The sequence below is a fragment of the Otolemur garnettii genome, unplaced genomic scaffold (assembly GCF_000181295.1).
Source record: "Otolemur garnettii isolate 467f Iridium unplaced genomic scaffold, OtoGar3 scaffold00012, whole genome shotgun sequence".
Taxonomy (NCBI): domain Eukaryota; kingdom Metazoa; phylum Chordata; class Mammalia; order Primates; family Galagidae; genus Otolemur; species Otolemur garnettii.
The window spans coordinates 17651891-17677693 of record NW_003852407.1 but is presented as its reverse complement, the minus strand read 5'-3'; the positions used below and the strand labels follow the sequence as shown (position 1 = coordinate 17677693).

Genomic DNA, 25803 nt, shown 5'->3' with positions numbered 1-25803 from the left:
GGCCAGGACTGGGTTTGAACCCGCCACCTTCAGCATATGGGGCCAGCACCCTACTCCTTTGAGCCACAGATGCCCCCCAGGCAACATTTTAAATCATAGCATTAATGCCCATTAATGCCCCTGACTACCTCTGCATTTGGCTACGTATTACCCTTTTTCAGGTTCAAGTACTCCTTTTGGGGTGGAGTAGCTTGGGTGGGCGTCTTGATTAAAACCTCTTTTCCTCCCTGAAACTGAACTTTTGTCCTGCTACATCCATCCCACACATGGATATTTCCTAAGCACTTACCCTGACCCCAGTGTGTAACTAGATATCTTCAGGGCTTACTGTGATAAAAAGCCAAGCTTGTCTTAATCCTACAAAGTAATATAAAATTGTAGATTCAAACAATATTGCAAAAGACACCTGGAGGCCAAAACAATGTTAGCTGGGTACATAATTAGTTACTAAAATAAGTAGGGCCGATAGAATAGTGGTTGCTAGAAAGAGAACCAGGGAAGGGGCATAACAGTATGGACTCAGATTTGATCTGGGGCTGCTTCTTCAGGTATGTGCACCTGGAGATGGGTCTACAGATAAACACAGGGATGGAACTGGACCTGAAACCATCTGGGGAAAGGCATGCTGGTAGAAAGAGAAAATAGGAGCAACAAGAAATGCAATTTCTACTTGCATAATTTTAGCAATAAATAACAACAGTAATAATGTATACCTTACTGGGTCTTTGGAAAAATTAAATGAGAAAATATATGTAGGTGCGAATTTAAACTACAACACTCAAATGTTAACACAACTGTATTGGATGCACTTCCCCATACACGTCCTGATTTATTTACCGAATAGAGTCAAGATGACACTTTAAAACAGCCGAATGTTGGAGAACTTGGAATTTAAGCCTGGATCTGGGTCTCTGAAATACTTGCAAAAAAGCTGTCACTAGCATATGAGTGATCAAATAAATGATAGAATAAGAAATTAACTTAGTGGAAAGAACTATAGAAAGGATCTTGGATTTTTAAAAAACGAACTCACACGAAGGACCCTATATGAAGAATTAAAGCACACGGATCATTGTGCTTTCCCTAGGAAGAAATTCTTTCTCACACACAGACAGAAGCATATGAAGCTTGACAGCATCTTTGCACATTTCAAAATTGCTTCATAGGCAACAATTAATGACAGAAAAATGCAAATGAATTAAACTAATGTGAACTTCTGAGTTCTGCAACCAAAGGGGTATTCAAATTTTTGCACGGTATGAATGCATGATGACCTTAGGAGTCAAAATTGACGAAGCATTTTGATTTTCATTATTCACAACGTTACCCTCAAATCCAAAGAGAGCTAATTTTTTTTGTCCTATATTTGTCTTTTTTCGTCTTTTTGAAGGGAAATTCTGTTCCTAGGGATGTGCCCCAAAATGCATGAAACAAAGAGAGGAAAGAAGAAAGGAAGGAAAGAAAATACATGGTACGAATTAACTTCCCTAATCCTGTTTTTTTGTAGAAAATTAATTTGTAGAACCAGGTGGTCTATAAGGTTCCCTGAAGTTCTTTTTTTATTTTTTTAATGAGTCTAATGTGTCCATTAACAAATAACTTTATAACTTGAATAATTTTTTTAAAAAAAAATTTACCTTCTTTGGGCAGGTAAAATTGACCAGTGTGGAGCTTTGCTTTAATTGCTGTTTTCCTTTTTATGAAAATCATAAGGCCTTTCAAATTTTTCCTTTAGAATCCTTTCACTCACATTGAGCTACAGTATCTTATTACTTAAGTTCAAAGTTACAGCCGTCGCCTCTTTTTGTACCTTTGCTCTCTGGCCTGTCACCAGAAGTCAGAACCATGGTTTTTATTAAATGTCACTTAGATTTTCATAGACGGGTTGAGAACTGGAGGCTACCCACAAACTTGATGACAAAAGTGATCGATACTGCCATGTGCCAGGAGATCTCTGAGTGCCAGAAGGTGCTACTAGGTTTTATCAAATAATAAAAACAAGAAAATCTACGATAAGAACGTGAACTGTCACTGGAGAAGTGGTTTGATCTTCACGTGAATTTTCAAGTTCATTGTATAATCTAAAATGCTATTTTGACATTGTCTTCAAGATAAAACATTAAGAAAGACTTAGAAATAAATATAACTTGGGTTTTGCTCTACATGAGCATCATTTTCCTACTGGTGGGGGTGCAGGTGAGGGCTCTTGAAAAGTGGCTTTGTTTCCCTTTAAGCACACCTGAGCTCCTCAGTTAGTTCCAGTGGAGTAGAGCATACACATGTGGTGTTTGTTTACCCATTCTTTACATACTTCACTGAGGATAGGGGTCTCTAGTTCCTTCTAAATTTTTGCTAACGTCATCTTTCTTTTTTTCTTTTTGAGGCAGAGCCTCAAGCTGTCCCCCTGGGTAGAGTGCTGTGACATCACAGCTCATAGCAACCTCCAACTCCTGGGCTCAAGCGAGTCTCCTGCCTCCGCCTCCCAAGTAGCTGGGACCACAGGCGCCTGCCACAACGCCCGGCTATTTTTTGGTTGCAGCCATCATTGTTGTTTGGCGGGCCCAGGCTGGATTCGAACCCACCACCTTAGGGGTATGTGGCTGGCGCCTTAGCCACTTGAGCCACAGGCACCGAGCCAACGTCATCTTTCTTCATGGCTGAGTAGCATTCCATGTCATAACAGATGGGAAGGGAGGGGGAAGAGTAGGGTGAAAACTTACGCTACGAGTACAGCGAGTACTATCTGGGGGACGGGCACACTTACAACCATGACTCAAACATGATCAAAGTTATCCAAGCATCAAAAAATATTTGTACCCAAGTAATGCTTGGGAATGAAAGTTTACAATAAATACAGCTGAGCATTGTGGCAGGCACCTGTAGTCCCAGCTATGTGGGAGGCTGAGGCAAGAGAAGCCCTTAAGCCCAAGAGTTTGAGGTTGCTGTGAGCTGTGACATCACAGCACTCTACCCAGGGTGACATAGTGAGACTCTACCTAAAAAATGAATAAATAAATAAATAAATAAATAGATTTCCCAAACTAAAACAATGAGATGCTGTCCTTCTTACTCTTTATATCTTTTATATCTTAACAGGGTGTAGATAAGAACAAGTACAGGCTGTCCCATAGCTATCCAGAAGTCACTGGATTATTGATAACAATTTATTTTTTATTTTTTTTCTTAATTATTGACAAAGGCAAAGGATGCTAATACCCAACAAGGAGAGGGCTTCTGTCTGGGGATAGAAACTTGAGAAAATTAGAAACATGAATTCATTTCCGAAAAGTTGATCTTCCGAAAAGTTTCTCCCTTTAGGAAGCACAGGCCAATGTGTCAAGCTATTAAATTATCTAACTTCATAATAGATTTGTGACTCTCGTTCAATTTCTCCAATACACGTACATTGTTTCTCAGTAACTAATGGATTTTAAAGTGGATAGATTAAGGTGAAAGGAAAGGGTGAGGAATGGACAAATGATGTGAAATCAATTATACAAACGAATGTATGTGGCATAAGCCAAATATGTCAGACTCTTCACTTATCTGCTAGGCCTAAAAATAACTGGCTTTAAATAATATTAACAAAGATGCTGTCTTCACAGAGAACCCAGGAAACCATATGTTTCCTTGACTTTGGCACCAAAAGTGTATCAACATATTATGTTGAATTTCTGTGTCTGAATTCAAACCACCTACTCATATCCTGCCGTTCATCCCCTTGAAATTAATAACATCCTAAACCAAAGACGTACCTAAAGTCTTCAAAAATCGTTTTCTTTATAAATACGAGAGAATTCTCAATGAAGCCAGGAAAACAATAATCAAGTAGAATGAGTCATGGAAATACAATAAAATCAGAACGTGGGGCTTGTTTCCAGCTTCCTGAAGAACCTGAGAGTGCACCCAAAAGAAATAAAGTTGCTTAGCTGCAGATTCCTCATTCATGAAAGAGAGAAGCCCTTTCATCCACGTGCCTCCCAGGGGCCAGTAAAATCCATATGTACTTCACTACTCAGATAAATAATGATCTATCATTGTGCAAGGAAAGTACATGCAGTAACAAAAACATTTTAACAGAACTCACCTGATTCTCAATTTAAAGATAAAAAAAAGAAAAGAAAAAAGATGCATCGGTTGCTAAAAACTATGAAGTTTGTTTTTTAAGACATCGTCAAAAGCAGTCCTTAAGATAGAAAGAAGGGTGACCTTGGTGTGTAGTTACATAGCTAAAGTTATAGGAAGACATTGCTGTGGGATTCTTTACCAGCTGAGCTGGTGTTGTAGCAGGGAAGAATAAGCTTTCCTAAATCACTCATCTTTAGCTTGGAAAAACAACTGTAACATATGATTATTTTGTAGCTGTTAATCTTTATAATTACTTTTTGTCATATGCTCCGATTTAAACCTTGCATTTTACAGCACACTGAAGTAAGAGGTGGTCTGGAGCGTATTCCCATAGCACCAGGACCTTTCCCAGTTTCATCCACACCCTATTGTTTGTGGGCTTCTGAAGCTTCCTAGAAATTGGGCCTGCCACTGTCCTTCACCACTCCCCTCTGGCATGCACCTAAAGTCCACAAAACTTCACAGGGCACGTCAGAACTCTGCACACATCTAGTTCAAACTTTCATAGGCAATCTTCTCTCCCTTCATTTCTTCCAAGAATCCCAAGATTCTTTTCCAGGAAACTGCTGTTTGTACTAGTCAAGAGTTTCTCTCATTTGGAAATCCTCCCTATGTCTAGAATATTGTCCTCTGTCATTTCCACCTGTCAAAATCTCCTTCATTTCTCCAGGTTTGGCTCAAACAGTACCTCCTCCGGGAAGCCCTCCTGGATTTTCCAGACAGAGTTAGCAATGATCTCCCAAGGCTCTCACAGCATTTTCATTTAGCCTTTTCACTAAGATTAAACAGAATATGAGCTTGTTGAGGACAGACATCATGTCTTATACATCTGTAAAGGGGACCACAAACACCTGTTCACCAGTGATATCGTCAGAATTCAGAATCTAATATTGCAAAGCACTAAGTAAATATAACACTTATTAAATTCTTAGCAAAAGCTCTCCCTCCTTGCTTCTTGTGTTGCTTCTATATGAAATAAAAGGATGCCTGACACGTGACGACGGCTTCATTTATATTTGCTAAAAAAACAAAACACTTCAGAGTCTGTTTAGTAGTAACTTTCTTCTGATGTTCATATTCCTCGCTGATAATGGTACATGAAATATTTAAGAAACTACCTCGAGCAGTTCAAAAATCATGCAAAAGTTGAAAGTTTATAACTTTTGTCAATAAAAAGTTATATTTCCAGAACTCATACTGGAATGAATTCATATTTGAAGTCCAGCCACATTAAACTAATGTTGAAAGAATACAAATTAGTAAAGCAGTTATTTGGCTCACAAAATACCAACAGAATTCAGGTCAAATATTCTTCCCTGTAGAGCAAATACAAAATTCCTGTAGAACTATACTAACCGTGTTTCTCAAATGTTCTAGGATATGCACAATGAATTCAAGTTTTAAAATTACATAGTAAATATGCATTATAGTTGGGATATTTCACGTATCTGTAAAACATTTTTTTTTTTGAGACAGAGCCTCAAGCTGTCCCCCTGTGTAGAATGCTGTAGCATCACAGCTCACAGCAACCTCCAACTCCTGGTCTCAAGCCAGTCTCCTGCCTCAGCCTCCCAAGTAGCTGGGACCTCAGGCGCCCACCACAATGCCCGGCTAATTTTTGGTTGCAGCCATCATTGTTGTTTGGCGGGCCAGGCTGGATTCAACCCCGCCACCTTAGGTGTATGTGGCTGGCGCCTTAGCTACTTGAGCCACAGGTGCTGAGCCTATCTGTAAAACATTTTAATTTGATATGTATCTTTTTCTCTCCTTAGTTTTTGTGCTTGTGATGATTTCTATATGCTGACACAAAGTAATGGAACATACAACATCTCCATATTTTAACAGTTGAAACACATTATTATAGTAATCTCCAGACTCCATTCTGCTCTAATACAGGTAAGATGGTAAGGTGGTTTTTTTTTTTTTTTGCAGTTTTTGGCTGGGGCTGGGTTTGAACCTGCCACCTCCGGCATATGGGGCTGGTGCCCTACACTTTTGAACCACACGTGCCACCCAGATGGTAAGTTTTGTAGTGAGAATGTTTTTCATCAAGCTTCTTCGGATTTGCTTGTTAACGTGTTCACTGCTTTGAGTTCCTACTTTTCAGGTCGTATTTTGATATTCATTTGTGTTAGTCACATACCACATAGAGAAAAACAAAAACCTGTGTTCTCTGGAAGATGATGTCTTACTAAATACCACCTGGCATTTTAGAGCCCATGAGAATATACAGATAGGTTAGTGTAAACACATTGCTGACACCAAAGAGGAACCAGATTCTCATCCTCCAATTCTGAGTATGAAAACAGTACGTGGATGAGTGATTAAAAATGACAAAACATACATTTATGAAGATTATGAGTTCTGATTTTCTGAGGGATTCAATTTACAGCAAAATGTCAGATTTTGTGGTATCCTTATTGCAAATGTCACACATGGAAATTTAATTTATGATGGATTCCAAAATTAAAAAGAACATGAATAAATATACATTAGGAGATTCTTAAAGAGTTGAACTAAGAGTTTTATGTAAGAGATTGTACTTCAAGAATAAAACTGGATTTAGGAATCATATGTGACTTTTTTTTAGACTGGAGACATAATTGATTTGCCCATTGATACTTTATTTGCTCATTTTTGCAATAAAGTGCAACTGAACCAAAGGGCCATCTTAGGTTATTTTTATCATGTACTACATCATTTTTGCTTCTAGGCTCTGGCAAATTATGAAACGAAAATAAAGACAAGGAATAAATAAAGAATTAGAGGAAAGTTGACATGAATACAAAGCCTACTGAAGGTCTGGGTATTGGGGGCCTCACGTGCAGTCTCTTTAAAATGAGAGTAACTGACTCATAAGGATTCACTGTCAAGAGATAGATCAGAAAACTCAGGATTCTCATCCCCGTATTTAAATCCTACACTCTTCCATCCATAGGATTGCTTCCTCTACCAGAGTTACCAACCCCTGCTCCCAGAAGATTGGCAAATAAATACCTGTACACATCCGGCAGGTGCTGCTAAAATTAAGTAGGTAGAAAACACGGGTTTGCTAGAGGCCAGGATATTTTCCAAGCAGTCTAATGTGACTCAGAACTGTCCTGGTTCCTGGTTCCCAAATAAATTTTCTATTCTGTTCCTCTCCTCTCCCCTGCCCCCCTTTCCTCTCCTCTCTTCTCGTCTCTTTTTTAGAGACAGAGTCTTTATTGCCCAGGCTTGAGTGCCATGGCATCAGCCTAGCTCACAGCAACCTCAAACACCTGGGTTCAAACTATCATTCTGTCTCAGCCTCCCAAATATTGGGACCGCAGGCACCTGCCTCAATGCCTGGCTAATTTCTTCTATTTTTAGGAGAGACAGGGACTTGCTCTTGCTCAGGCTGATCTGGCACTCCTAAGTTCAGGTGATGCTCCCTCTTTGGTCTCCCAGAGTGCTGGGATTACAGGCATGAGCCACTGTTCTGGCCCCCAAAGGGATTTAAAAAGTCCTACTAGATATTTTTGCAGGTGAAAAGCCTATTTAGAACTACTTGAGCCTACAACTTCACCATGTTTTAGGTAGAAACCCAAAGTGTTTATGCCTGTTTTTATATATGTATTACATTATCTAAGGATTAACATTTTCATTTATCATGTAAAATTCAAGGATGTCCAACCTATGGCCCATGGGTTGCATGATGATTTTGTGAGGACAAACGCTTTGTCAGCAGGCAGGAAAACACTAAGTTAAAATCCTTTTTTGGTACAAATAGGGTAAAAATTACAGACAAAGATATCATGTTTCTGAAGACTTTTAAAAACCGTGTTCTTTGGCTCAGTAGGCAAGGCATCCTTTTCACATGTAAATTATGCTTAAAAAGTAGAATTAGCAGTGAATGTTTTATTTTGAAATGACATGGATTATTAAGTGGCTTTTCAAAAACAATCTTGATAAGACTATGTAGTGTTATAGTAAATACTCATAACACTAACGGAAATGGGAAGACGTGATATGATATTTTACTTTTTAAAAGGGAGATGTGTATAGAAACAATTATGATAAATTAGGTGGTAGAATTATTAATGCAATTTATTTCATCTTTATACATTTCTTTATTTCTCAAGTTATCAAAAATAAGTCCATATGATTGAATAGACGTTTTTAAAAATGTAACAGAAGGGATGACTTTAAAAAGCAGAAAGAGAGTGTTTATGTGAGGCTTCAGCTTGAACAAGCCCATGACCTTGAGAAATGTAGCTGCTATAGACCTCAGCTTCCATAAACATTTACGACAAATATATATATATATATATAAAGATGACTTGTGAAACACATTCTATCCCAATTAATTGAAAATTATCCACGTTACATTGGAAATATAACATAGTCTAAGAAATACCCTCAAGGGTATGCAAATCTCAGAGATATTTCAGGTCTGTTCTAGACCATCACAACACAGTTGAGTAAGTTATTCAATGTCTTGATTTCCCAGTAAATATGAATGCTGTGTGTGCATGATACTGTAGTACACTTGGTGTTCGATAGCTTTATGTCCATAAATTATATACATACCTTAGATAAAAATACTTTATTGGCTGGGCACAGTGGCTTATGCCTGCTGTAATCCCAGCACTTTGGGATCCTGAATTGGGAGTATGACTTGAGGTAAGGAGTTCAAGACCAGCCTGAGCAACACAGCAAGATCCTGTCTCTACAGAAAATGGGAAAATTAGCCAGGTATGGTGGTGCACACCAGTAGCCCCAGCTTCTTGAGAGTCTGAGACAGAAGGATTACTTGAGCCCACAAGTTTGAGGTTATAGTGAGCTATGATGATGCTACTGCACTCTAGCCCAGGTGACAGAGCAAGACCCTGTCCCTTAAGGGAATATTTTTGTTGTTGTTAATATGTGTTCATAATCATCTCAGACAACAGAGCCATAACCTTTTTGCTGTCAGAAGATTGTGCCACAATATTGATAGCCACTGACTGATTTGGTGGTTGCTAAAGTTTAGGTTGACTGTGATGATTTCTTAAACTAAAACAACAATGAAATAGGCCACATTGATTTTCTTCCCACAAAAAATTTCTTCATAGTATGCTGTTTAATACTGTTTCACTCACAGTACAATTTCTTTCAAAATTAGAGTTAACCTCCTGATTTTTCAACTAAGTTTATAAAATATTCCAAATTTCTTGTTGCTATTTCAACAATATTCGCAGTCTCTTCCCCAGCCATCTTGAGAAGAAAAAAATTCTTTTTTCCCTATCTTTGAGAAGGAACCCTTCATTTGCTAAAGCTTTATCATGTGAGTGCAGCCAATCAGTCCCCTGTTCAGGCTCCAGCTATCCTTATAGTCCTCTGGCTATTTCTACCACATCTGTGCTACTTCCTCCCCTGATGTCTCCAAGCCCTCAAAGTCATCCATGAAGGTTGGAATCAACTTCTCCCAAACTCCAGTTAATGCTGCTATTTTGACCTCCTGCCATGAATCATTAACATTATTCATGACATTAAGACTGGTGAATCCTTTCTAGAAGTTTTCCATTTACTTTGCCCAGATCTATCAGAGGAATCACTAAATAGTTATAACCTTAAGGAACGGATATTTTTAAGACTGCAGAATTAACGCTGTGTCAGCAGCCAGGAAGACACTAAGTTCCTGTACTCGCCATCAGAGCCCTTGGATGACCAGAGGTATTTTTAATGACTACAAATATTTTGAAATAAATATTTTTTAGGAATAATAGGTGTCAAAAATGGACTTAAAATATTCAGTGAACCCTGCTACAAACAAATGTGCTTCTTCTAGGTTTTCTTTTCTTCCACAAGAAGAGGACATTTAGCATAACTCCTAAGGGATTTAGGATTTTCAGAATGGTAAATGAATACTGGATTCAACTTAAAGCCACCAGCTGCTTTAGCTCCTACAAGGCAGTCAGCTTTTTCTCTGAAGCTTTAAAGCCAGGCATTCACTTCTCTTCTCCAGCTATGAAAGTCCTAGCACCATGTTCTCCTAATATAAGGCTGTTTGGTCTACACTAAAAATCCCTACTTTAGGGTAACCACCTTCACTAATTGTCTTAGCTAGATCTGTTGGCTGACTTGGGGCAGCTTTCCCCTTGGCACGTGGGGCTTCACCTTGCACTTTGGTTATGACAGTGACCTCTTTTCCTAAACCAGCATCTGCTAGCTGCAAAGTTTGCTTCTCCAGCTTCCTCGCTTCTCTCACCTTCATAGAATGTACGGGGGTGATGATTGCTAGATTCCTCTGGATCAGGCTTTGGTTTAAGTGAATGCTGTGTCTGCTTGGATCTTCTATTTAGACCTTTAAAACTTTCTCCATATAAACAGTAAGGCTGTTTGGCTTTCTTACCATTCAAGTGTTTACTGGAGGGAACTCTCAATGTCCTTCAAGAACTTATCTTTTGCAATCACAACCTGGCTGAACAGGCCTACTTTCAGCCTCCCTCCATTTTCGACATGGCTTCCTTGCTAAGTTTAGTCATTTCTAGCTTCTGAGTTAAAGTAAGGGATGTGTAACTTTTCCTTTGACTTGACCATTTAGAGGCCCATTATTAATTGGCCTAATTTCGATATGACAGTGTCTCAGTGAGTAGAGAGCCTCCAAGAGAGGAAGAGAGGTGGGGAGCTGTAGGTCAGTGGAGCGGTTAGGACCCACATAACATTTGTCAATTAAATGTTCTTTCTTATACGGGTATGGTTTGCGGTACCCCCAATCGCAATAGTTAACATCAAACATCACTGACCACAGATCTCCAGGGCAGATACAATAACCATGACATAGTTTGTTAATAATGCAAGAATTACAAAATGTAACACTGGATACAAGTGTTGATACACTGCTGGGAAGTGGTATCAACAGACTTGCTTGACACAGGGTTGGTACAAAGCTGTAATTTGTAAAAAAAAATACAATATCCGTGGAACACAATGAAGGAAAGTGTAATAAAATGAGAGGTACTTAGACTTCATTTTCTTATAGAGTGTATTTTCTTCTGTGGATGAAAGGGTCCTATTGAAACATGCTGAAAGACTCAAAGATACAAATATTTTTCTGACATATAATATATAAAAAAGAAAAATTCCAGAAGTAAAATAAAAAGTTGAGCATGATTAATAATAGACTTAGCGAGGTATGGGCTGGCAGGCCACAGACATATTTGTAAAACCATATCTTAGTTACTGTCATAATGTTTAAATTTAAGAATAAAATCCTATTGAAAATTGTTGCTTTAAGTTAGGCATTTTTGACATTTACAAATGTTCTTACAAAAGGACATACAGCTACGAAATGAAATTGTCTAAAAAACTGTTTCTCCATCCCGGTGCTTCAGATAGTTTTTAAATACATCCATAACAAAAACAAAAAATCTGCCTTAAAATTTCTCCCACGTTTATATACCTACATGTTCCACTTTGGTCCCTGTAATTACATTTCCTTTAATAATATTCCCACCCTCACTAGTACCCTAATAGAACAGAAGGAAAAGCCTGAATTCACTGAGACTGCAGTGAATTAACTATGATTAAAGAATAAACAGGGAAGTTTAGGGTTACTAAATATTTTTAGTTCCTGGGCCATTGGGTTCATGTGGGTTTATTAGCAGGTTTTGGTTTATTTCAACTTAATGGTGCCTAAGTTTTCCATGCTTGATTTTTCTGCTCCCTTACTTTTTATTATATGACAGACAACTAACATGTCATTTCTCCTTTACCCCCAGACTGTGTCCTTTTCCACAGAGTCAAAGGTGTCAGATCACAGTCAACCACTGATTTTCCTTATGTCCCTACCTGTGCAAAAACTGTCACTTGTACTCCTGTTTTATGCTTTAAATGCAGGATCTCGTGGGCCCCCAAGGGGGAAGCCCTGGACTGCTGGTTTTCATGTGATCCTTTTTGCAGAACTACAAACTCATTTAACTGAAATCACTGTGGGGAGAGAAAAGAAACCTTCACGTTCCTCAGGAACTTCCAACCTTAATCAAGCCTGTCAATAAAATATAGGTCATCTCTCAGAAACAGCAATGATCCACTCCTTTGGAAATAAATCACTAACAAATTGCTGGTTCTAATCTCCCCCAGTTTCTATCTTTGTCTGTCTCCTCAAATCAAGAATGACAAGGCATCTTTGTTAAGGAAAAAGAAATAGCTAAATAATAAAGATAGAGGCAAAGATCCCACAAAATTTGAGCTATGACACAGAACTGTCAAAGTGAAGTCTGGTTTTGTCTCTCTTCCTGAATTATCAAAATGAAGAAGAATTTCCTAGAAAATATAAAACTTTCAGATTTTGATGTTAAAAAATATGTTGAATATATGCTAAAATGCATTTTTTTGGCATATTCTGTGAAATCTGATTCCTGATGAAGCAGGGGGTTCCCGTCCTTGCTACTGGCTTGCTTCAGGGCTGAAGCTGAACAATAAAAAGCTTCCTCTGGACTCTGGTGCAAAATGGACATACAAAATAAACTATCTGTCACATCCATAACACCTTTCATGTTTATAGCTCAAAGAACTTTATAAAATTCAATTAATTCATCAAGCTTCATAAACTCAGAAGGACAGGCATGACGCCAGCTCTTCGTCTGACTAACCACCGGCAGCAGCAGCCAGATGGGTGCCTCAACACAGAAAAGATTTTAACTGTCCAATTTTTGAATTGTTTGTGCCCTTCTGGGAAGTCAGAGGCACAATGAGGAAACTCTGAGTCCCTGTAAAGTTCTGTGAATTATGAGTGAGTAATGAATGCACACAGAAAGGATAAGCTCATTGCCAACATGCCAGAGAACTCTGGCTATTTCTACTTGGGCAAAGAAGGTTTTTCCTTACATAAAAATGAGAATAATTCTATTTACTCTCATGGGATTGTTGGGAATAAGAAATTTTAAATGTCCATAAAGTGGTTAATGGATTTTTCCAATAAATCATTGAGTGAAATTTAACAAAATCATTTATTTTTTGTTCCCCACAAATCTCAAGCCCTCTGAACCTTTTAGAGCCTGTAAGGACATTCCTAAATGGAGATGATATTGGGCATCCTCCATTCCTAGGGGACAGAGCCTTGCAGTAAATAACCACTGTGTATGAAGACATAGAAAAAGGAAACAGCTAATGTGGGAAGTAGGGTCAAGGACCATGGCCCCGGGCCACCCTTCCCACTCCCTGTTCTTGGTACAGTTCCTTGGTACTAGGAACTCACACTGCTCATTATTTCTGGAAGTTTTCCTTCAGTGTGTGGAGCTCTAGGAAGCAAATCTGAGCTCAATTTAAAAGGCTTCAAAACAATTACAGCTCTCTGACAGTAGGAAAGTATATTAGTACCTACAAGATCTTTATCACCGGGGTGGGCTTGAAATAGTCAAGCATATGGCAACCATTGTCTATTTTTGCCAATATGAGAGCTTATAAAATTCATTATGCTTTCATATGCATTGACTTAAATCCTCATCATAACGTTGAATTTGATACTTGTTTCTCCCATTCTACAGAGTAGGTCAACAAGGGTTAATAATTGAACCAAATATTGCAGATGACCAGATTTGGAAGATATTGTAAAGCCATACTGTAGACAGTAACATAGCCTGAATCAGTTACTTAATTATCATAACAACACTCTATATAATTGACCTTAGAGAGGGATATTCTAGAATGCAGACTAGCTGGGATATATGGCTGGAAGATAACGAAGAGAGCTTATCAGTCCCAGAGATCTAGTATTCCTATTTCTAGAATTAGGATCTTTTTCTCGAATGGGCTTAATCTGACTTCAAAACTCTTGTACCTGATATAGTGTGATTAATGCTTCTTTCTAGTTTATTGATAGCCATACAACAACAAAAATGCTAGACACCAAGGTCTTCTCTTCTGTGCTGAAATTATAGTTACTTACTCTGTGCTAGGCAAAAGCTAAGACCATAGCCTGAATCTGTCATTAAGGTTCTAGAATAATCCCAAAGGATTAGTACTGTTATTATTTTTGGTTTTCACATGAAGAAGCTGAAACACACAGAACTGGAATAGCTTGCTGAAGGCTGTACAATTAGCAGGGGTAGACATAAGAATCAAACCCAGGTGGATTCAGTGCCGTGATGGCCATCCTTAACCACTATGCTGGACGGTGTCACATTTAGTGCTGTAACTCCTTGTAAGTCAATTTTATAGATATAAAAATGATAAAGTTTCAACTGAGGACACAGATACGTAAATAAAAACTGATGGCATGATTGAAAAGTTCAAAGTTATAATTTTTATATACTTTTTATCCAAAGCTATAACAATATTTTTGTTTAACTAAAGACCTCATCTTTCGCACCATTCAGAATTACCAGTGCTTAATGTTTTAATAACATGTCAAATCAAAGATGATGTCATTCTTAAACATTTCAAAACATCCCAAGCCTGAAATGGAAAAGCTTTATTTTCTTTTTTCTTTGAAGCCCACTGTCTCACTGAAGAAACAAAATTAGACCAACTTAATTAATTTCAATTCCTCTCAACTTCAATTAGAAATAAGAAACACCCAGTTGTTTTGTTGTAAAAATAATTTAAATACCAGACTATAAACTTTTATGTATAACATTTAACATAGTATGGTATAATTTGGTTTTTATGGTGGATAATTAAGATGAGAGAAAGACATTTTAGAGATGAGAAGGAGACAGAAATATTCAGATAAGTGGAAGACTAAGTAAAACACCAGGGAATAATGAACTGCAAATATACTGCTCCACACTACACAAATACCCTGAGAAAAGGAACACAGATATGCATTGGACATACAATAAGTGATCAATTAATGAGGGAGTAAGCTCAGGACATGGGGATTTTCATTATGTTTTATCCCTATTTGATGGTTTTCTAGTTCACAGTGATGTTGTACTTCCCCCAGACCAGCATAATCTATGGGCACTTGACAGTGGACCAAAAGAAATGGAAGACAACAATCAGGCCACTGTCATAAATGATGAGGCCAATTTACAAAACTCTGGTTATGAATTAAGACTTACAACCTCTTAATTAGTCATTAGCCTTCTGATTTGTGTACTAAACAGAATTATAACTTGTTAGTTTTATTACTGTTCATTTTTTATCATGGAAAATTTCTAGTGTTTATCTTCACGACCACACGAACATGTAATTTTCAAGTTTAAATTCCTATCACAAAGGTACTATCTCTGTGTACTTTAAATCCACTCACGAGTTTGTACTCTTCTATAGAAATCAGACCGTGTTAAGTGCATTTGCTTTAGCCAGCGTGCATCTGACTCCACCCAGGCTCAGTACCTGTTGCCTCTCCAGACGCATCCTCTTGGCGGCATTTCTACTCTCACTCTCACAGGCGGAAGCCAAGATACTCTCTGCAACTGCTGAAGTAAGGTGAGAAGGAATAGGTCGAGACTACAAAGAAAAAGAGAAAAAAATAGGAAAAAAATTATTAACAGTATCATGCATAGGCAGGCCAACGCTATTCTGAGAAGAGCTCACAGGACCATCAACACGGGCAGGAGTATCCATTTATTTCAACTGAACTTATTTTAATAAAAAAAAAAGAGGAAATGGAAATTGCAAAGATGAAAAATGAAAGCTAGTTAGAGGTTAAACTTATTGTTGCTACCCAGATCCATCACTCATTCCCACAGACCTGCTGTCACAAGCTTCTAGTCTGGGCCATTAAGCTGGAGTTTAAGCAGTCAATGGTAGAATTGCTAACTGGATTATGCAAATAAAACAAGTTCTTTGATTCTTTTATAACATATGACAATGTACAACAAAACAAAACAAAAACGAGTGACAGGGCTGAAACATAGTTAAAAAAAACTAACAGATACTCAGACCATGTCCAACAATCTTAATATGAAATATTATGAATATTTACAGTCGAATTGTGACATAATTCATATGATTAAAATACTTTAGAAAATAGCTAAAACTTCCAGGACTAGGCTGAATAGTAATGGTGACAGAAGACAACCTTGTCTGGTTCCAGTTCTAAGTGGAAAAGCTTTCAGTTTCGCTCCTTTCAGTAAGATATTAGCTATGGGTTTGTCAGTTTGTCATAGAAAGCTTTGATCAGATAAGAAATGTACCACCTATGCCTATACTCATCACTGTTCTAATTAGAAAAAAATGCTGGATTTTATCAAATGCTTTTTCTGCATCTATTGAGAGGATCATATGGTCTTTGTTTTTGCTTCTGTTGATATAGTGAATAATGTTTATGCACTTATGTATATTAAACCAGCCTTGCATCCCTGGGATGAAACCTACTTGATCATGATGTATGATTTTCCTTAAATAAATACTTCCCTTAGTTTAAATACACACACACAAAAAAATTCAGTCCTAGAATGATTTTGATATACCAAAGTTGTGGTGCTTTTAGTGTGAGATAATGTTTGCCTGTGTGTGTATATGTATGTTTTATTTCTTTTATAAGATGTGAGTTGATATTATTACTTTAATAGTTATATATTGAAATCTATCTTCTATGTAGCCCACATATAAATTAATTAGTCCTCCAACTAAGCTCCTAATTAACTATAAATTATTTGTATCTCTCTATATCATTTGTAATAATCATAGAAAAGTTTTCCATTTTTTCTCCATAATTACATGCAAAGTCATCTAACAGAAAGTGAAGCACTTAATGAGATAGAACAGGTTTTTTTAATTAAGATAAGAAAATGGTAGATAAGAAATAACATGAAAATTAAACTCGATGAGATAGTAAAATAATGTGAAATCACAAAATAAAAGTATCTTCTGGGAATCTAGCATCTATAGCAACAGGGTTAGGGTTTTCAAAGCCTCAGTCCAAATAAGTGTGAATGTTATGGATTAGAAGCTTCCAAGTTAATTGAAAACTTTTTTTTTAAAAAAGAACCTTGAAGAAGCCTTTCCTGTACCTGAGTCATTTGACCAACTCTGGCGTGTAAAATGTGCCATAGCAAATTGCACCATGGGGTTTACATCTCCAATAATAATTCTAGAACAAATAAATTCAGACCACAGTGTTTTCAAAGAAATGCCTCAGCCAAATTTGCACAGAGTAGAAAGAGACCAGGCTCTGAGTTGGGGGGAGCTAGGAAATAATTTCTGCAGAGGCCTCCACAGACTTCCTCACTGCTTCCCCTCAATGTAGCCTCTGTAGGCCAAAGGTAAGGAAGGGCGAGGGAACAGTCCGCCCCTGCAAACCCTGAGAGACGTCTGCAGTGATGGGAAGACATCTCTGACAATCAAGTAGTAGGATATTTGTGATGTTATTCCTACAAAAGAAAGAGAAGCGAAGGGCCCCTGAAGTGGTGGGGAAAATGCAACAGTAGTGTTTTGAGAAGGAAATAAGAAAGCCAGGATGACTGTGCCGTGGGAACAGGGAAGAGGGTAAAATAGAGTCATAAAGATGTAAGCGTAATTTCAAAACTCATCCTTTCTCATTGAGTTCTCTACTCCTATTCCACCACGTATTGATAAAGTGCCATAGAAACTAAATAAATATTAATTTATAAAATCAGTGTCTCATGAAGAGATGGCCACCACCTGGGTTAAAATTGTATTATAATCTTATCTCCATGGGAACTACGTACTCACTAACATTCCTCTTGATTGAGCTAATTTTTGAGGCAAAGGGTATTATAGAGTAAGAATAAGAATTAAGAATATAGAATTAGAGAATAAGAATAAAAAAGAAGAAGAAGAACATTTCATTATAAATAAAGAAAAACATTTATATTTGATTGTAGTTTCATTATTCAAATGGGGGTGAGAGTTTACCCTTTAAAAAATTCATTATTAGATCCTTTATCTGGTACCGAGTATAAAATTAACAGAATCTAAATAAAACCTGAGAATCCTCTCTTTTCTTAATCCAACTCCTGATAATCATGTGGGATTCATAGAAATATATTTTAGTCTTCATTACTTCTATTTTTCTCTCTTCATCAGATTTCTCCATTCCAAATTAGAAATATATAAAGACTATGCAATTATTACATAGATTAAATTGTGTTAATAAACACATAAGTTCCCTAAATGTGTAAGTTTGTTGAATAAGGAGAATATAGGTGAAATATCCCTTCAATTAAAATTACTTGGTAGCATTTTCTTTCAACTTCTTTTTAATTTTTAAAAACGACTTTTACTAAACAACTGAACAGTAAATGTTGTTATGTATAATTTATGTAATTTCCTTTTCAAACAAAGTGACAGGAAGACTTGGGTCTTCCCGCAATGTGGCTGCGTTAATCTTCTCAGAACTAGAATAGGGGAGCTAAACATTCTTTAAAAAAAAAAAATCACTTGATAACCTAATCAAGATTTTGAAAAGCAAGTCAACTTCAAGATAAAGAAATCATGTCATCATCCTTGTTACGTCTGAAAAGTAAGTTGAAGCAAAGGTACATAATTCAACATTGGCTGTAGATAAATATGATAATTTTGAAAATAGAGTTGTTCTGAGTTTATGGTAGGATCAAAATTTGAGAACTCTAAATGGCCACAGAAATTGTGCGGGACAAGTTTCTTCTCTAAACTTGGAAGAAACTGAAACCCAGGTAGGTAGATTAAACAATTTTCCAAAGGACAAACCGAGCTACCTCTAGAATCTGGGTTTCATTTCTCCTGATCATCAACTCATTTATTCTCATAAATTCTGTTTGCTGCTTTGTACATTTATATAATTTCTCATGAATAAAGCAAAATATTCTAAAAAATTCCCTATAGATAAACGATTGTTTTCAACTAAAAAAATAAGCAGGTCAAAGTTAGCCCTCAACATGGATGTCTTATAAGCATCATATTTAATTCTTGCTCACTGGCAAGAAAGGAAGAATGAATTCACAAAAAAATCTATATTGCAATTTAAGAACATGCATGTATTTTTCAGAGAGTTTACTACAGAATCCTTCTCATTTAATTTTTAGGTAAATGTTAATAACAGTTAACTCCTGTTGGGGGTCTAGGATGGAGTCATTAATACAAATAGTTTAGATTTATTACCAAATTTAACCTTCTGACTAATCTTTGAGAAAAATACTTACATTAATCATATTTAAGAGAAAAATAAATTGAAGTTCTGAGAGATTGTCTAACTCGCCAAGATAGTGCAGCTATGTATGTGGAAACTACTGGATTCAAATCTAAGTCTGATGACAAATTAGGAATTAAAATCCCAAGAAAGCAATGACCCTAATTTTACAAGTAGGGCCCAGTGAGCTTACATAAAGCTAAAGCTCTTCATAGTACAGGTTCTGGCAAAGGAATCCATTCACAACTAACACCTCTTTGCATTTAAATAAAGGATATTATTCCCTAACATCCTTCAGCCAAAATGATTGAAATCCTCCAACTACATTTCCCTATTCATTCTTTAAAATCCTCCTTCAAGAGTAGAACAAAGATAAAAATGTATCTAAGTTATGTCATAACGTATCTAAGTTATGTCACAAGTGCTAAACTGATGCCATCCAAATTCACAAGACTTAACATTGTAGCCTAATCATCGCACCCTCATATTAATCTGAAATTAAAAAAATAGTAAAATCACCAGACTTTAATGTTAAACAAAAAATTACTGGACACGAAACATAACCAGACTTAATCTCACGCCCCAAGCGAGAGAACAGGAGGCAGGCAGAATTCTTTTTCTCCTGTGATGCAATCCAGTGAAAGATCCCTTTCGTTGTAACATAGATGAAATAACAACAAATGCCAGTGGTCCCTCCTGCTCACGGAGCTCAATTGCCAAAGTCGTTTTCTCATTATCCCTTCCTAATCTGACTTTTATCCATCCCCAATTCAAAAGTACTCCTATCAAGACTGTGAGCGGGAATTTAATCTGTTTTTCTCCTTATAAAAGCAATTTTATTCTTGTGAAATTTTAAAATCATGTTTAGTGTGGGTTCTGAGCACCATCTTCCTTTGGACTCTCCCCCATTGCTACATCTGATAGTTGAGAGCTTGTTCTGAGACCACCCCTTTAGGATCTTCCTAGGACATAATCAGCGAGGTGTAGTAAGGGCTATGGTCTTCGATTCCACCAGGGATGAGGGCTAAAAATTTCCTCATATTTCAGGAAGGGTGGCCATCATAGGCAAAAGCTTCCACATAATAAGTGGAGATGAGACTATTTTGACAGAAAAAATGAACATAAAGAACTCAATAAATAATGTATGAAAAATAACACTTCTTCTGGTTGAAGATAGTTCAGTAAATAAATACATATACTATCTGGTATAAAATGATAATTAAAAATGAATATAATTATACCATTTACATGATCTAAATTGGGGACATTTGTTACCTATTTCTTTCTCTGGATATAAGACAATGTTAACCCTCCTCACTAATTATCTCTTCTTAATTAACTGTCATTCTCAGCTGGGGTTTGAGTTGATCTTTCTCCAGCACTGTTCTTGTCATAATAATTATCTATACTCAAATCAGTAGTGTTTGTGTCATTAAACAGATGGCGAAACTGTCACACGGAGCTTTTGGAGTTTGAAAAGTCGCATTTTAATTGGGGATGTAAAATGAGATTGCTGTTGGAACAATGTAAATGTATCTTATCTATGCAATTAAAATTTACCACTACAAAAATTATACAATTTTTTTGATCCTTAAATGAAATGTAGGTAATGGATGTATAGCTGATCACTGTATAATTTTTTCACGTGTATTGTATGTTTGAAAAATTGCCTAATAAAAGACTGGAAAATTAAAAAAAAAAACAACCTGTAATCTAAGTAACATTAGAGTCCTCTGAAATTCAGCTGAACATTTAGGATGGCCCAAATGTAAGAATGTAAGGTTGTGTTCACAGGCTAGTGTACCAATGCTCTTTAGTCTCTAGAGTTTAAGTCAAGTTTAATCAAATATGAGTAAGGCCAGGTCGGGAGCAACTGTGATATCTACTGGTGATTTAAGTAAATAACGCAGTAGTTAGAGCTCAGGTAGGGTCCTAAATTAAGATCATTCCTCCTAAACTTGTTACTTAATACATTATTAAGAACTCTGCAACCTGGATGATAGGTACACACTCTCTCTACCATCTGGTGTATCTGTATCTAAGAACATAGCAGTACAGTTTGTATTGGAAATTTCAGCTCCTAAGGGAACCCTTCTATGAACCAGGTAGTTTCATTCATAGGTATCAGCAGAATAGAGGCAGTTTATAACTAAGTTAGAGTCACCTCAATATTATTCTATAATCAGTTACTTGCTATCTAAATGATTGTTTTGTGACTTAATCTCTCTGATGCTCGGTCACCGCACTAGATATCATTATTTCTATTTTTACAAATGGCAAAACTGAGGTTCAGTCAGAAAAATAAAAACAAGAGAAATAATCTCCACATCATAGGGTAGTTTTCAGAATTCTGGGAAGCAATGCACATAAAATCACTAGTATCTTTATGTAATTTCTTCAAAAAATACATTTATTGAATAAGCAATGTTTATATATGTGCCAAGTTCAGAGATATGAATATAAATAATATCAATACTGTCTCTACCATCACAGAGTTTGCTTGACAAGTTACTACAACACCTAACAATAGGGAATAATACATAAGTGTTTACTAAGACCCACAACGTTTTATCAGAAATTCTGAAATTCTAATTTTGTAGAAACTGGAAGACTTTTCAGGAACTTGGGACAAACTCAGATGGCAGGACAAAACTTAAGTTTGAATACTTTATACATATATATTCTTCCTTTTCTCCTAATTTCTGTGACTGCCCATGTTGTGCTACAGAAATACTAATATATTCATATATGAAATGTTTTTTGAGACCCCAGTATGAGTATTATCCGGTAAACAGAACATGTATTCTATAATGTCCCAAAATCTGAACCAAAAGATAATTCAAGGCTTCAGATAAAGGTAGAAGATGTGGACTAAGATAGTAGTTCAGCTGTCCTTACTTCATCTAACATGGTTTTGATGGCAGCGCTAGGTCATGTACCTTGCAAAGTGGACCCCAGTGACCTGGATTGGGCCTGGGCAATCATGGGAACTCAGAACTTCATTCCAGTGACCAAGATGGGGATATGTAACCCAAACAGGGTCAGTCCAGGCCCTTTTGTTGGAACTGAAATCTGGAGTTGCAGGATTGCTCTTAGATTGCGAATTTGAAGAATAGAGGTTTAAAACAGCTGGTGGCAACAGAGATAGCAAGAACTTGTCTCAGAGGCAAACCAACACACATGGAAGCAGAGCTGAGGAATGGGAGAAGTGGCCTCCTGATCTTTGGACTCATGATTCCAGCTGTGTGTGAATCATTGGGCTTTTCCAGTTTCTTGAGGAAATTCCCTGGACTAATTTTAAGAGTTTAAAAATGTTTTTAATGAAAATTAAATGTAAACTAACTTTATCTAGGCTCTGATTATATTTTATATATGAATTAATGGTCTATGCCTTGGCCTTAATTTTAGAGTATTATTGGCAATTAATAATTATCTTTCACAAATAAAATAAAAAATTCTTACAGTTGATACTCAGAAGAATAATTTAATTGTCATTTGACTAGATCCCTAATCAAGATATAAGATCAACTAAATTAGCAACCAAAATAACATGCCTTGAGTTTTAACTCAGTGATCCTTTATTTTAATCTCTCCAGGGAAGTATCTTTTACTTCTGAAAATAAGTGATCACATATACATATAATCATAGATTATGGCATCTTTTTCCCTGAGAATTTATTTATAAAACCACACTGTACACTGATTTCATTCATGCAATCAATATCACTACCTATTAACACTGTCAAATAAATGAAATAATTTAAAAATCAGTGTTTTAAGACTTAAAAAGAGTTAAATTTTAAAATAAAGTAGGCTCCCTTGTCAGCTAGTAGTTTGTAGAACTAAAATGCTGTTGCAAACGCAAAACTCAAATCACATGTTAAGAATTAGCTCATGTCTCAACTAACTTCCACCGGGAAGTAGGGCATTAGTAAATATTCATTCATTCATTCACTCTTTCTCTCACAAATTCTAATTCAGTTGAACCGAACATCACTTGAGGAACTTGAATGAGCAATTAACTTCTTGCCTTGGGTAAGACATTGTGGGTGATACAGAGATGAACAAGTTAAGCAGCAAACTACTCAGGAAACATAACTTATTAAGGAGTTAAGGCCCATAAATAGGTAACAGTAATACGTAGTGTAAGACAGGATAAAGTAAAACTACAAAAGAGGTACCACAAAGTACAATTTGCACACAGAAGAAAGAGAGACTTCAGGCTGCTCCTAGCTGGAAATGAGGATTAAATAAACAAAGGCACAACTGATTTAGTCCTCCAAGTAGTTCAAAACATTGAGATAATGAGGGTTTCCCAGTAAAGGAAATTGTGACATTTAATGTCAGATTAAGTTGCACTTTATTTTGTCCGTCATGTGCCTCCGGTACCGTCTTGGGTAGGCAGGAGATTTTCCATTTGTTTCTGTCAAGCGCTGTTTGTTTTCCTCTTTGTGGTAAGAACTGTTGTTTCCATTATCTTCTCCCCGGGGGGAAGCTAAATCTCAGGGACTGAAAGTCTACAAGTAACCAGTGGCGAAGCACACACCACAGCCAAGATCCTCCAGTGATCTTCAGATGTGCCCACCCATGCTGCTCCTTCTCCATTGTCTTCCTCAGGGTTCACTGTCCTTCTTCTTCCAGGGTCACCTTGCTCATGCAGAGTCAGACTAGGAGTAGCAGTCTCTGCAGCTGTCTGAAGCATTCCTTTACGCCTCGCTTTGAAAGTAAAGTAGAGCTGGGCACCGATATGTAAATCAAAAGTAGACTTTCTGACATCTTGAAGATTTCTTCTTAGTACTTTGAAGATTGTCTTTTGACATCTATTTTGAAGACGAGAAAGTCGTGCAGGCTAAATTTTTTTGTTTGTTTTATGTAGCCTTTGGTTTAGTTCTGAAACATTCAAGGATGTCTTTGCTTGTCCGTGGTTTCACTGTGATATTCCTAGGTATGGATTTGTTTTATTTACACTGCTCGGGGTTTTCTACTTGTCTACCTAGGATTCAGGGTTCAATTAGTTCTAAGAAATTCTCCACCATCATCTCTCGGAATGTTGTACCTTTCATATTTTAATCTCTCCTTTGGAATGCCTAGTAGATCTGTCTCTCATTCTAGTCTCTAGCTTCTTTTTCATGTTTCCCTACTTTTTTCTTTGGGGGATCATTCCCATACTTCTTATTGCAGTTTATCAATTTTCTCCCTGGCCTAATCACATATTCTATCTAATCTATTTAGTAAGGTTTTAACTTCAATGCTTATGATGCCCATCATTTTTATTTCTGCAAGTTATATTTAGATGTCTTTTAATTGCCTTTAATGGAGGAGTATTCTTTGTAGGGTCCCAGCTTTATACACAGTTTTCAGTTTATGTTCTGCCTGGGCACAAACTAAAATCCATGTGTCCTGAACAGGAGTGGACATTCACCCCCAGCCCTAATCTGTCTGCATCTCCATTTGTTGTGTCTATCTTCCTACATTGTCACTCTGTCCAATGAAGGGCTTAAAATCCTAGCTCTGAGCTTCACATTCATTTCTGATGCCTGGGGGCTTCTTTTTCTTTCTTTTGAGGTTAGGTGTTTTTTAAATTGTTATACTCAGGATTAGTTTGGGTGTTTTTAGTGGGAAGCTGTGTGGGCAGTCTGTATGTGAAGGGGAGGTAATTCTCAAGGCTCAGTTAAATATCTTACTAAAAGTAAAAGATTCAATAATGAGTAACTCTGACAAATATGTTGGATGTATTCTTTAGGCCCTAGTTATTCTTCTACTTTAATGAATTTAGGAAACAGTGAGCAAAGGAAACCATAATCCCTGAGTTAGGGAAAATAAGTGGACCAAGGAACAATATATTAAGGTTCAGCATGTGTCATGTTGTGGACTAGGGTGTGAAAGGAAATAATTTAATATATTGGAAGAAAAAAAGTAGAACGTTGACACATTGTATGTTAAACATCATATATACATTATCGCATATAACATCCACTCTTTTAGAAAAATCCAGCCTCAGAAACATCCTACAACTTGAACAGGAATTAAATCTAGGTCTCTCATTTGCAGAAGATCATATGCTGAAATATTATAGTAAGAGATTCAGAATTTGTTTTGAGATGATAACATTTTATAGTATCTAAGCCAGAATTGAGAAAGACTACCGCAGGAACAAGGGTAGATTCATCAGTAAGCTTGTGAACTTGAGACATAGCCTACCCCAATCGGAAGGGTCTCCTGAGTACTGAAGTTTCCGGATGTTGTAAACATTATAGTTGGGATGGGAGTCACTTTGCAAGTAGGAAGACTTTATATGTAATTGTGTCTTAAAATTCTCCAAGGAGATGTTAAATGAAATGGGTTGGAATCTTTTAAACTTCAATAGTTTTAATAATTCTTTGCACTGTATCTTTAAATCATCTCTAGCTTGTAATGCCTAAGAAAATGTAAATTCTATGTAAATAGTTTACATACATGCTATGTAAATAGTTTTTATAGTGTATTATGTAAGAAATAGTTACAAGAAAAGTAAGTCTATACGTGTTCAATACAGGTGTAACTGTCTTATTTTTTCCCAAATAGTTTCAATCGATTGGCCCCATCCACAGATGCAGAATCTGCAGATCTGGAGGGCCGATTATACAGTGGTAAGAACTAGACGTGGTGTG

General features: G+C 36.7%; 1 protein-coding gene across 13 annotated transcripts in view; it reads right to left on the bottom strand.

Annotated features, from left to right (window-relative positions):
• NOL4 (nucleolar protein 4) overlaps window positions 1–25803 on the bottom strand; it is a 356755-nt gene that overhangs the window by 72703 nt on the left and 258249 nt on the right. For 12 of the 13 annotated variants that reach the window (XM_023510255.1, XM_023510256.1, XM_003784753.2 and 9 more), the window contains one exon: window positions 15415–15528. The exons of the other annotated variant lie outside the window; for it this stretch is intronic. In XM_023510255.1, coding sequence (XP_023366023.1) covers window positions 15415–15528 — 114 coding nt within the window. The remainder of the gene's footprint in view (window positions 1–15414; window positions 15529–25803) is intronic. 13 annotated transcript variants of the gene reach the window in all.